The 14,125-nt window shown below is 36.0% G+C and overlaps 1 protein-coding gene across 1 annotated transcript in view; it reads left to right on the forward strand.

The window, feature by feature from the left end:
* The window catches only part of LOC110699993 (triadin-like), a 32,133-nt gene extending 20,294 nt beyond the window's left edge, over window positions 1–11,839 (forward strand). Inside the window, exons 2-14 of the mRNA XM_021877480.1 lie at window positions 9,117–9,242; window positions 9,510–9,584; window positions 9,691–9,759; window positions 9,849–9,905; window positions 10,005–10,067; window positions 10,168–10,260; window positions 10,346–10,422; window positions 10,500–10,583; window positions 10,693–10,800; window positions 10,911–11,030; window positions 11,215–11,406; window positions 11,493–11,558; window positions 11,682–11,839. Of these exons, the coding sequence (XP_021733172.1) occupies window positions 9,117–9,242; window positions 9,510–9,584; window positions 9,691–9,759; window positions 9,849–9,905; window positions 10,005–10,067; window positions 10,168–10,260; window positions 10,346–10,422; window positions 10,500–10,583; window positions 10,693–10,800; window positions 10,911–11,030; window positions 11,215–11,406; window positions 11,493–11,558; window positions 11,682–11,839 (1,288 nt within the window). The remainder of the gene's footprint in view (window positions 1–9,116; window positions 9,243–9,509; window positions 9,585–9,690; window positions 9,760–9,848; window positions 9,906–10,004; window positions 10,068–10,167; window positions 10,261–10,345; window positions 10,423–10,499; window positions 10,584–10,692; window positions 10,801–10,910; window positions 11,031–11,214; window positions 11,407–11,492; window positions 11,559–11,681) is intronic.
* Window positions 11,840–14,125: the final 2,286 nt, after the last annotated feature.

The raw sequence follows: 14,125 nt of genomic DNA on the forward strand, positions 1-14,125 counted from the left end.
CCATCACACTCACACCGACACCACCCCACTGCACACCACCACACTCACACCGACACCACCACACTCGCACCGACACCACCCCATTGCACACCACCACACTCGCACCGGCACCACCCCACTACACACCACCACACTCACACCGACACCACCATACGCACACAATAACCCCAAAACACCAAACTTTGCAAAAAAAACCAAAAATTTACCTCAATAATCGATAATCAACCCAAAATTATGAAAATAAAGACAATAAAATCGAAAAATACCACATAGATAAATCAAAACCACTAGATCTACATATTTAACAAGAATTTCATAAGAAAATTAAAAAAAAAAACGACAATTAAACAACAAAAATTAAAGGAAACATATAATTATACAATTATCTATAAAATTGATAAATTAACATTACAATGACATAAAAAATTAACTAGATCTACAACGTAACCTAAATTAAAACTAGATCTAATTCACGATTATTGCGCGGTGGCATTGCAATTCATGTTGTTGGGCGTTGCCGTTGTTGTTGCACGGTGGTTGTGGTGTTGTTGGTGGCGCTGATGGCGGCGATGTTGGTTGTTGTTGGTGGTGATGGTAGTGATGTTGTTGTTGGTGGTGATAGAAGAAAAAGGACATGAAAATGAAGAGGAGAGAAGAAATAGAAGAAGAAATAAAAAAAAAGAAGGAGAGAAGGGGCGGACCGATCAAGAAGAAGGAGGAATAGGAGGAGAGAGAAATAGAAGGAAGGAAAGAAGGAGGGAGATGAGGAGGACCAGTAGGAGAGAGAAAGAGAAGGAAGGAAAGAAGGAGGGAGATGAGGAGGACCAGCAAGAGAGAGAAAGAGAGGGAAAAAGGGGCGGATGAAAGGGGATTAGAGTTAGAGGTTTAAATACTTTTTTTTTTAATTATAATTCCGACGGATATTTCCGTTGGAAATTTCCGACGGAATATTTTTCCGCCGGAATTGACCTTTGTCGACGGAATATTCCGTCGGAACGTCCAATTATTCCGACGGATTTATTTTCTGTTGTAAATTTCCGACGGATTTCCGATGGAATTTTTTAATTTGTCGGAAATATCCGACGAAAAATAAATCCGTCGAAAATATCAATTTTTCCGACAGATTTTCAGGTCCGTCGGAACCAATCCGTCGCTATTTGACCTGATTCTTGTAGTGCCTTGTACTGTGAGAGACAACGTTAACGGATTAAGCTCATTCAACATTCACCATTAAAAGCTTCGATTCTTTTTCACGTCTTTCTTTTTCGGGGGAGAGTCAGTACCCTCCACAAAAATGACGGAAAATATTTGCTTTTTTGCATTTTCGAGTCCCACGATCACATTACGATGCACACACGAGTCATGTACACGTCGAGTCATGTCGTGTCATATCACCTTGATTTGAGTCTAACACATGTGTCAAACGCTTTGAGTCGAGTCAACCTTGAGTCAGTCAATCACAGTGAGTCGAGTTTGTACCTTGAGTCACGACAAGTCAATGAGTCAAGCAACACTAAGCCTTAGGTCAACCCTAAAATAGTTAAAGAGATTGGAAAAGTCCTATAGTCAAAGGTATAAATGCAGGTGCATCCCGGCAAGCGAGGACATTTCAAGATTTTTTCGAAAGAAACCGCGAATATGACATAGGAGATTCCTCCAAGATAAGAGGAGTTACATAGATCAGTAAATTAGAGATGAAGAGCTTTAATTTACAAAAGATTTGAGCGGATTTGGTTGAAAGGAAACGACCAAGCTCAAAGTTCGGAGCAAAACCAAGCAACAGTGGCAGCAAGAGCAGAATAGGGAAGACCCGACTCCAGCACCAGACGACAAGGTTGTCGTCTGGCAACAACATCTGGCGTCTGGCAACAGAGTTCAGTGCTTGGCGCTAGATCCCAGCGTCTGGCGACAGAGCCAATTCTTGGCGCCAGAGATATTTCAGCAGCGATAGAGCTCGAAGCCTCTCAAGACAGTTACTTCGACCTCGTACAACAATTTTGGGTTCCTTGGTACGCCAGTTAGCCCCTATAAGCAATTTGACATGATTGAGTAGTCGATTTGATTACAACTGCAAATAAGTGATCGACCTGACGAAAGATCGTCTCACTTAGCTTAAAGCGCCTGAACATTGGCTCGTCGCAAAGGCACCAACATAATGGTTCATACAGTTCAAAACACCGACATAGTGGTTCAGAAGCACTGACATACAGGTTCACAATCCAAGACACCGACATACTGGTTTACAAGCAGCAGAAGCGCCGACTCACCGGCTGATAAGTGACTTTTATGTCACTTTTAGGGTGTTTATTGAGTCGTTTTCCGGCTTATTTTCCAATAATTTAACCCTTTTTTATCCTTTATTTCTATTATTTGCTAATTCTCGCCTTTTATCTTTATTTTGAGTATTTTTGTAATTTTTAATAGTTTTTAGTTTATTTTCGTGTTTTATTTTATTTTTCTTACTTTTAATGTTTGTAGTTTAAGTTCTTAGTTTTTATTTTTAATAATTTCTCTTTTTTATCTCGTTTTCTTATTTATATTAGTTTCGTATTTTATTTTATTTTACTTCATTTTATTTTATTATTTTAGTTTTTGTCCTTATTTCTCTTGGTTTTTTTGGTTGTGTAGGTATGTTTTCGGGTTGAAGCACGGATTTCAAAGTCAAATGGTTTGCATTGGAAGTTCGGGACCCGAGTCAATCAAGTTCAAAAAAATTCTTACAAGCTACTGCCCCTAACCTCTTGCTGCTGCCAGCTTATCATACACCACACCATTCCTTAACCTCCCCCACACAGCTTCTCCCCTGCTGTTCCTCTGCACCCACACAACTCCCTTACCACCACACACCACCGGCCACAACAACAACAACAATAACAGCAATGGCAGCAACATCTCTTCGCAACCCACTGCACCAATCACCACCAAACCACCTCCAATCACACCAATCTCCAGCCACGCACCCACCTAACAACTCCCCTGATCCACCACGCAACTCCAATCAGCCCCGTTACCATCCCACATCGACCAACTTACCCACGCATATCCAACAACCAATACACCACCAAGAACCACCTCCGTCAGCCACCAATTAACCACCAACCAGACCTCCACACCTAGCAGCCGCAACGGCTACACCAACCAAAGCAGCAGCACCTGCATCATCACGCAATACGCCTCAAATCCGCAATCAACCGCAGCTCCTCCACTCCTCCATCACCCTGCAATCTCTGCTACACCAAAATCGGCCAACACAGCAACAAATTACGGCCACCATCATACCAATTTGCGCAAGAAATAGAGCAAAAACAGAGCAAATTATGAATTATCATGGTTCGAGCAAACCAAAGGAGTTCGATCGAAATTCGAGTCAGAAAATTTTGAGGTTTTGTAATTTGAAGAGGTGTGGTCGAACACACCCATGGTTCGACCGAACCAACCCCGTAGTTCGGCCGCACCAACCCATGGTTCGACCGAACCATTTCACGAGCTTCGCGCGTGACTTTTAATGAAAATCGGACGGCTGCGATGTGATGATGATTTTCGATGAAGGGTGAAGATGATGCGTGATGGTGATGAAAGTTCAAAGCAACCACGGAAGGGGGTAGTCTGATTGTTTTCGTGGGTTTTGGGTGGGAATTTTGGGGGTTTTTGAGTTTATTTTTCCATTTCATTTTCTATTATTTTATTTTAATTTTAGTTTTGTTTTTTTTTTTTAGTTTAGTTATTTTAATTGTTTTAGTTTAGTTTTATTTCTTTTTAATTTCTTTTATATTATTTTAACTTGTATTATAAATACCCTCTTTAGGGTTATTTTCCCATAAATTTCAATGAACACTTTTATTTTAGATAGATTAGATTAGTTTAGCCTAATTTTATTTTTTCTCTCTCTTAGGGTTAGTTTAGGAGTAGTGTAGAGAGAGAAAGCTTGGATTTCCATGGAGTTTTTGAGAGGTTGAAGAAGCAACTTTGTGGAACTTCTTCTCATTTATTCAATGAGCATTTTCTAACTTTCTCTCATCTTTATTTCTTTGCTTAATTCTAAGTTTTTGCTTTTTGTTTGTTGATTTGAGTAGATTAATTAGTTTGTTTGTTTAATCTTGTTTTTATTCTTATTTTACCTTGTTTTCCATGTCTTTCTTCATTATGTTAGCTTAGGTCTTTTTCTAGGGAATTGGATGAAGGTTATATTAATGAATTGAATGATTGATTGTGATTAGTATGAAATTGTTTCTTGATTATTGTGTATGGATGATGCTTTTATGGATTAGAATCTTTCTAGCTAATCGATTCTATGCTTTTAATTGTGTTTTCAATCAATTGTGCGAGAGTGAGTTGGTAGAGAGCCCTAAATTCTTCCATACCTTTGCTAGGCTAGTTGCACGAGAGTGAATTAGTTTAGTAGGATAATTAACATGCTTAATTGTGCGAGAGTGAGTTAAATGTGTTGATGTTCCTAATCGAAGTCAATTTCATACTAATCACAATCAATCATTCAATTCATTAATATAACCTTCATCCAATTCCCTAAAACAAGACCTAAGCTAACATAATGAAGAAAGACATGGAAAACAAGGTAAAATAAGAATAAAAACAAGATTAAACAAACAAACTAATTTATCTACTCAAATCAACAAAAAAAAAAAGCAAAAACTTAGAAATAAGCAAATAATAGAAATAAAGGATAAAAAAGGGTTAAATTATTGGAAAATAAGCCGGAAAACGACTCAATAAACACCCTAAAAGTGACATAAAAGTCACTTATCAAACTCCCCCAAGCTAACCTTTTGCTCGTCCTCGAGCAAATTAACATGAAACACGAGAGAAGGAGAATGAATTATTCAAGCAAATCTAAGACACTAAAGGAGACAAGAATGTACACTAACTCACTTTCGTAGGAATCACGGTCAATTTTAGCAACTAAAGACAAGCCCTTTAAACCCCTAGATCGCCCTAGAGGACGAGTGTGCTCTCGTGAGGGTGTCCTAAGAGTTTAACCTACAACTCTAAATAAAAACCAAGGAAAGGTAATAAAAAGAAAAGAAAAAGAAACAAAAAATTGAAAAAGAAACAAAAAACACAAAAAGCTTTTAGTTTGGTTTCGTTTTCTTCCCTAGTTTAAGCATTAAGGACAATGCTTCGTTCAAGCTTGGGGGGAGCGTTACTTCGTTCAAACCGTGCACACATTTACCACTTAGGAAGAAAAACATTCAAGAATGCAATTCCCAAAATAGAATGTCCAAAATAAGAACAAACAAAACACATTTTGCCAAAATTACCTTGAAAGTAAACAAAAATCTTTTTGGACTTTTCAAAATATAAGAAAAGATATGGAAATGCATATACTCAAGTGCATGGAGTAAATGAATCAACATCCCACCAAACATGATAGAATACCCTCCCCCAAGCTTGAATGAGACAGTATACTCAAACAAAAACCAAATAATCCATGGGAGGGGAAAAGAAAGAAATCAGTCCAACAAACCAACACACGTCCAACGAGTCACCAACCATTAGAGAAAGAGCTAAGAAAGATATTACCGGATATAGGTGGGTGTAAATACCCGCAAATGACCCAATTTAACCTTTCAAAGCCGATTTCCTCTTGAATTGAATCTCGATTTCCATATGCTAGCAAAAATAGGAGTCAAAATTCCTTGTTTCTTGATCCAAACCAATGCATAAGAGTACACCAAGTCATGTACCTAGCAAAAGGCACACAAACATTTCCATGAGAGAAAATCTAATCTAAAAAGAAGAGAAAATGAAAGCAATAAAAACCTTGGGTTAATTCCCGAGAAAGGCTTGTTTAACGTCCAAGCGAGACCGCTCTAGTAAATAATATTGCAACGAACGCAAGAGCTTATCAAATGCACTATTACACATTTCATATGATAACAAGTAGGCAAATGAAGGGAGGAGGACGTGCAACAAGATTATTGCACGTAAGTGAGGAGGAAGATGCCAAAAGAAATAAGAAAAATCAAGAAAATAAGAAGAGAAAGAAGAAGAAAAATAAGGAAAAGAATAAAAAGGCAAAACCTCCTCAAAATCTTTTTGGGTGGCACAATCACCCATTTCCTCAATAATAGGAGGATGAAAAGGGAGAGTCTCATCAAACAAGAGAAGGTCCTCAATAGGCTCTTTGACAAAAGAAGGGAGGAACATGGGATAGTAGGAGATGTGGTCAAATTTCCTTGAGAAAGGGACATGGGGAAGGGGAGGAGAAACAAAGGTCTCACATGGCCTCACATCACCAATGAGGGCATGAAAATCAATCATAGAATCCTCAAAAGAACACTCATGACTCACATCTCCCTCAAACAAAAACTCTCCAATAGAAACAACCTTATCCTCCTCTCTATCACAACGATGAACAACAACTCCCTCAAGATCCTCAAAGCCTAAAGTCTCTAAACCATGCATGAAAGGATAAAGGTTTCTCTCAAACTCATCCCTTTCCCATGAAGCATTGCCAATGAACTCTCTCAAGAGGCTATAATGATTTGTTAAACCTTCAATGAACATACTAGCCATAACCTCAAATGAGTCCAAAGACTCATGGATAGAAGGGTCACCAACATGCAAGGTGGACTCATCAAGATGGGGAAGGGGGTTTGAATCCTCAAAATTGACATTTTCTTCATTCACAACTCCTCCACCATCACTTAAGGGACTCTCAATCTCTCTTGATTTCTCAAACTCACCATTATCATCCTCATGAACTCCCTCATTCAAACATGAAGATGGCTCACTCACATCCTCACCAAGGAAGCTCTCAAAGGGGGTGAATAAGGGGAAGGATGGCAATCAAGCTCAAATGGGGAAGGGAAAGGATCAAAATCCTCAAAAATCCTCTCATCATAAGAAAGTCTCCCCTACCTTCACACCCTTGCCCTACATCATCCTCAACAACACTCTCACACTCCAAGTGAGGTGCCTCACGTCCATCTAAATTAAACATAGCACTCATCACTTGGGCAAGCCTCACTTCTCTCAATTTTTGTTCCTCTTGAAGCTCTTGGAGTTGTTGGGTGAGATATTGCATTTGAGAGAGAATTTGGGCATCAATGTTATTGGGTTGAGGTTCATGATCAAAGTCAAATTGCACATCATCAAAATTAACACAAACTTCATCAAAATGAGCATAAGGGGGAAAGGTGTCAATTTGCATACTAGGATCATCACAAGGCACATAAGAAGTATCAAGATAATTCATGCAAAAATTAAAAGAATCTTGACATTGAGAATCAAAATAAGAAACATGAGATTCTCTATCTAAAGAATCCCTAGCAAACCATGTGAAGAAATCCCACGCATCATGCATAGACAAATGACAAAATCTACCATTATTCATGTCCTCAACCATTCCCCTAGTATACTCATTCATGCCCCAATAAGCTATACCACAAGCATCACTAAGAGAACACCCATGGTGACTAAGAAAACCATCTAGTCTTTCAAAGTAAGCATAGAAGGGTTCACCATCAAATTGAGGAAAAGATAAGCATGCCATTTTTATACAAAGAACAAATAAAAGCAAATAAAAATCAAATAATGTACAAGAACCTAGCTAATCTAATCAACACAAACTAATAAACGCCTTAGTCCCCGGCAACGGCGCCAAAATTTGATCGAGGGTAGAAGTAGGCAGCACCGGCTAAAGCAAAGTTCAAGCGAGCTTTAAAGATCGACAAGCGTTGGTCTTTGGTGATTTTCTTCTGAATATTATCACAACAACTGAGGATGACTTCAAGTAAAGTTATTTTTGACAGTGTTCACTAAGATTGTGGAAGTTGTCACCCAAGATTTGAGAATATAGCACGAAATGGGCGGTCTTCGACGGCATTCGCTAAAATTGTGGAAGTTGTCACCAAATATTTGAAAAGATAGCACGAGATGGGCGGTCTTCGACGGCATTCGCTAAGATTGTGGAGGTTGTCACCAAGATTTGAGAAGATAGCACGAGATGGGTGGTCTTCGACGGCATTCGCTAAGATTGTGGAGGTTGTCACCAAGATTTGAGAAGATAGCACGAGATAGGCGGTCTTCGATGGCATTCCCTAAGATTGTGGAGGTTGTCACCAAGATTTGAGAAGGGCGGATCGTGATGAGGCGGTCTTCGACGACTTTTGCTATGATTGGAAAGGTTGTCACTATGATTCAAGAAAGAGGCTCGAGATGTAGCAGCATTGATCGACGGCGTTCCCTAGATTGCGGAAGATCGTCAAAACAAACAGCAAGATGGCGTTCCCTAGATTATGGAAAGTTGTCACAACAACAATACAGCATCAAATCGGTTACTTCCAGAGACGTGTGCTCGGCGGTGCAAGATATGCGTTTCTTAACTCTCTTATCTGTTTAACTAACGCTAGTTTGCAGGTATCGGCGTTACAAGAGTGATTTAGGATCGCAGAATATTCTGAATTATTCTCCGTCCCTATCGATACTTTGACTTTTGTTTTCGAAACTTGCGTTTCTCCAAACTCAGTCAAAGTGGGGGCTTCTGTAGACACCCAAATGTGTCTCCCCAAAACCAAACCCAGTGATGAATACCTTTCATGTCATTTGATTATAGAACATAGCGAAATTCTGAAAAGTCTAGTGATAAGGATGTTTTTATTAAAAAAAACAGAGATGATGATGATGTACCTCTTCAGTCAAGAGTAGAAAAATTGAAAAAAAAACCGCGAAAAGACTCCAATTGTAGATCCTGAACTTTTAAAAGATATTGACAAGTCAAGTGGTACAGATTTAAACATGTCTCCAATTCCAAGGTATATAATCATTTACAAAATACATTATGTTCATTTTTAATATGCTATTTGTATCCGATCATATGCTTTTATGATTGTTTAATATGCTATTTGAATTTGATCATTTATAATGTTATCATGATCTTAGTTATATCATTGTATATGATCATATTTGATACTCATAATGTTCATTTATAGAGATAGTTATGATTTATATAGTTATATTTGTTCTTTGAGTATTCATTGTGGCTTAACTAACAAATGCACATATCATTGAAACTCCATGCACATTTAGTAATATGATAACAATCATTTCAGTTGTATGCATTCAAACTAATACCCTGTAATTAATTTATATTGTAGTGATGTACCATTTAGAGTGATACACTTGCTTCAATTTAGAGATGGAAAATCTGAACCATTAACTCTAAAGAAGGCTATAGAACAAAATGAAATTGGTAGTAGCTGTCAAAGATACAATTTAAACAAGTAAGTTTATATGTATGAAGTAGTTGTTTTTATATGCAATAATTGTACATTGTGTATATATATCAAACTTATTAGGTAATTTTTAAAATTTTAGTGAAAAAAAAAAGGTTCGAGTGAAATTTTTTATGTCAAAATCAAGACCACCAAAGACAAATCAACAAATAAGGTATAAAAATTTTATACCAAAATAACTAGTTCTCTTCTTCATAATATAAATTATTTCATACTTGAATATCATATTATATAAAATAATCCTAATTTTTTTAGTGAACAAAGTGAGAATGTCTCTGCTACTCAAACTGAGATTGGAAATCAATCTGCACAAGAGAGTAGGGATCAATGGTATGCTAATGCTCACTTTTGTATTCAGAAATGTTCATTTTACATACAATATATATTCATTTGTTTTTTTACCAAATTAGAATTAATAAATATATACAATATTCAGTGACAAGAATGTGGAGCAAAAAGAGGATACAACTACATCTGAAAAAGAAAAAGATGATGTTGATCAAAGGTATTAATAACAATGTTCATTTTACATACAATATTTGTTCATTTGTTTTTTTTACCAAATTAGAACTAATAAATATATACAATATTCAGTGACAAGAATGTGGATACAAGTACATCTGAAAAAGAAAAAGATGATGTTGATCAAAGGTATTAATAACAATGTTCATTTTATTATAGATACAATGTCTATTTTGTGTACCATTTATGTGCTTTTTTATTAAAAGTATTACTTAATTTTGATTTCAGCAAGGTAAAAGAAATTGAATCAGAGGGGAAAAGCAATACAGAAAAGGATACTGCTAAGCCAAAGTAAGGAATATTAAATGTTCATTTTATATAGACTTTATGTTCATTTTATATTTAATTAGTCAAAGTTATAAATTCAAACATGTTTTTAATGAATTATCAGAAAAGCCAAAAATGATGATCAAAAGAAGCCAAAAATTATAACTTTAAAGGAGAAGATGCAACAAATACATTTAGACATAGAAGAAAACCCAAAGTATGTTTAAATTTGAAGAACTGAATTAATTTAAATAAATAATGTATGTATATGAATATTTTACTATAATATCTCACAATTACAGGAAATACAAAGAATCCACAATGTTAATCATGAAAAATTTCAAAAAGAAGGAAGAGTTGATCAAGAAATTTAAGAAAGGTAAATGTTCACCTCTATAAAACACTTCTATCTAATGTTTATATATATCAATAATATTAATCATATTTATTTTGTAGGTGAAGAAAAACATAAGGCAAAAGGGCTTGTACCAAAGAAAATTCATGATAAAGAAAAAAGCCCTGAAAAGAAAGAGTTGAAAGGTAAGAAAATAAAATGCACATATTTATTACATAATATGTACATTTTTTATATGTATAATTACTTATTGTATTGTTTAAAAAGTTTGATCAATTTCAATTTTGTTAAAAGGACAAGAGGAAAAAGGACATGAAAAGGAGAAAAGTCCTGAAAAGAAAACTGTGGAATATGATTTTCCAAAACCAACAGAGATGAAAGATACTACTGGAAATAAGAAGGGTAATATTATTTATATAAAATGTTCATTTATATTGTATATAATAAACATTTGTCATTCTATTTATATAAATGTTTATTTAATGTTTTATGTTTGATCATTTTATTTGCAGCACAAATGGCATCTGATTATGTTGAAATTGAGGATGAGACTAATCTGATAGATTCAGATATGAATAATGAATTGACAAAATTAAGTGAGGAGCAGCTCACTTATCTCAACAGAGTGAACAGTCAACAAAAAAGAATGCAAGATACAAAATGGTTGCAAGAAAAAACAAAAATAAAAGCCCTATAGTGCCAAGTGGAAGAGTTACAAGAAGCCAAGGTAAAATTAATACTATTGTATTTAATTTTAAATAGCACATTTTTAACTTACTAACATAAAATTTTAAAAAACAACAAATGTTTTATTAGATGAACCTGATAAGCAAGGCCAGAAGGAGGCAACTGATAAGCAAGGCCAGAAGGAGGTTCTGAATAGAAGAGTGTCTCCAAGGTCTTCTCCTATGCAAAAGAAATCTGGTGCAAAAGCTGCAGAACCTACTCCAATCAAGAAAATGGCAGGTGCCCCTGCTGAATATGTTGCAGCACCTCTTAAAACGAAAGGTAAATGTTCAATTCTATAAAATGTTATTAAATATTATAAAATCAAAGATTTGTATGTAATATACAAAATTTTATAATTTATGTAGGTGGGAAGAAGAGATCTACAGAAGAAATGAAGGAGAGTTCAAAGGTTGCTGGAAAAAGAAAAGCAGGTATATAATGTTATTATAAATGTTCAATTTCAATACATAAAATGATCATATATAATGAAATAATTATTCATTTTTGTTCAATTACAATACATTTAATAATTATATGAGATGTTCAATTTTCAGTGGTCAGCCCTGCCAAGAAAAATGTTGGGAAGAGGAAAAAAATACAAGAAGTACCATCTGATGAACCATCTCAGGATCCTTCTGATGAAAGTTCCACTGACAGTGGTGATGACAGTGAAGAATCTGTCTACAAAGGTGAACAAGAGTGTAGGGAATAATTTCAAGCCTTTAAAATCCCACTAGCTTGAACCCCACTGTGATCATACACTAAAGTACGGTGGCGTCCAAAAGGGAAGAAGATAGAGCAAAAGAGTCGCCAACAAGTTTTTTAGGAACTTGTAAACCGTTCACGAGGTGAATATTACACCCCTTAACGATCCAAGAGATCGTCAACTCCATAAGGTCTAGAACCAATTAAGGGTTCGGGGATGATGGTACAAATCCAACCTAAAAGAGATTGAACCTGCCCTAATAATAGGCCTCTACTTTATTCTGATCGTATTCATGTGCGCTTTCTAATTAACATGCAATCAATAGGATTAACCCTAAACCTGTTGGAAAAATGGAAATTAAAAATCCAACCTTTGCACTTTTTCTTCCTAAAAATCCAACCTTCATTTTATTCCACAAAAATCCAACCTTCATACCCCCCCTTCTCCAACAGATCCATTTGACCTTTAACCTGATTAACAGGTTAATTTTTTTTTTTTAATTTTCTCACTTTCCCTTCTCACTCCTCTTTCTCTCTCCTCTCTCCACAAAAACGGAAATAACCAACCCACCCACCTGCTGCCCCCCTGAAACCACAAGACCCACCCACCTGCCGCCCCGAAACCCCAATTGCCACCCTCTTGCCGCTCTGATATCCAACCCCAAGTGATTTCCTCTTTCCTCTACGTACTACCGCATCCTAATTCGTGATACTGCGATGTTTTTCGGCGATGATTTTTGGGTGGTACGGTCTGTTTCAAAGCCCAAAGGTTGTTTTAATTTGTGGGCAGGTATTTTCGTGGCTGGGCGGTTTTAATTGGTGGCTGGGCGGTTTGTGGGGGGTTTGGGTTTGGATCGGAGTTGTTGGCTGGGTTTATTTCTTGGTGGCTGGCGTATTTGTGGGTTGGAGGGTTGGAGCAGGTGCGGTTTTGAGGGTGGAAATAGAGTTGGGCGGTGGTGCGAGCTAGGTTGTGGACGGAAAGGGAGGGTAAGGGGAGGATGGTCGAAAAGGGAGGTGGTGAGGAATGGTGGCCGAATTTAATGGAGGATGGAGAAAATTGAAAAAATAATCATGGAGGTTGGTCAGATGGGGGGGGGGGAAGAGGTGGCTGCCGGAAATTTTTGGGGCTGCCAGATAATTTAGAGGAAGAGGGTGGGTATTCCGGTGGCCGGTGGGGATAGGGTGGGCTGGGAAGGAGGGTGGGCTGGGTTTCTAAATTTTTTTTTAATTAATTTTTTTTAATAATTAAAATTATAATCGACCTATTAATAGTTGACACGTGGCATCTAACTTAAAAAACCGGTCATCAACAGGTAATGGACCTTTAGATTCAGGGGGGTATAAAGGTTGGATTTTTGTGGAATAAAATGAAAGTTGGATTTTTAGGAGGAAAAAGTGCAAAGGTTGGATTTTTAATTTCCATTTTTCCAAACCTGTTTAATCTATGTTGGTTGAATTTAATGCACAAATAAATCTATTATTGGCGATCACTGGAATTATAATCATATTAACCCTAACAAGATTATTAATATCTTATTAAGCGTGATTACAAGTATAGATTCCCTTTAAACATGCATAAAGGCGTGATCAAGCAATAAAATATCAAGCAACATGATAAATTAATTATGATCATGAATAATAATTATAAATAAAATAATCATCATCAAAATAATAATAATATTCATAATCATCATAAATTATAACAATTATAAACATAATCATATTCATGTTAATATTAAAGCATAATAAAAATATCAAGATCCTAGGCATGATACTAACAAGATTAATAACAAACCCTAGCATGTCACTAAGCATTAAAAATCAAATCTTTAACCCTAACATGATACTAACAATCATAAATATTAGGAAGAACATAGGAAGCATCGCAACAATCATAATTAATATTAAAATTACCCTAGACATGATATTAGGAATATCATAATAACAATGTAAACATGATTTCTACATCATAATATCAATTAAAACAATTAAAGTACTTACTTCGATGCCTCGTACCTCTTTCTAATAACAAAATACACACATTAGTAACTTCAAGGAAAATAATAAATCAAAACAATTAAATTAAATAATTGAAATAGAGATTTGGGACCAAACCCTCAGAAATTAAAACCTTTCACGTCTAGGGCGAAGGCAACTTCGAATATGGCTAGGTGTTTCTAGATCTTGTGAATGCGGAATTTTGTATGAAAACAAAGTAAGAAAGAATTGAAGATGAATGAATTAGAGAATGCTAATTAAAACTTGTGAATGAGGAGAATTTTGAATGATAGAT

This window comes from Chenopodium quinoa, unplaced genomic scaffold (assembly GCF_001683475.1).
Source record: "Chenopodium quinoa cultivar QQ74 unplaced genomic scaffold, ASM168347v1, whole genome shotgun sequence".
NCBI lineage: Eukaryota > Viridiplantae > Streptophyta > Magnoliopsida > Caryophyllales > Amaranthaceae > Chenopodium > Chenopodium quinoa.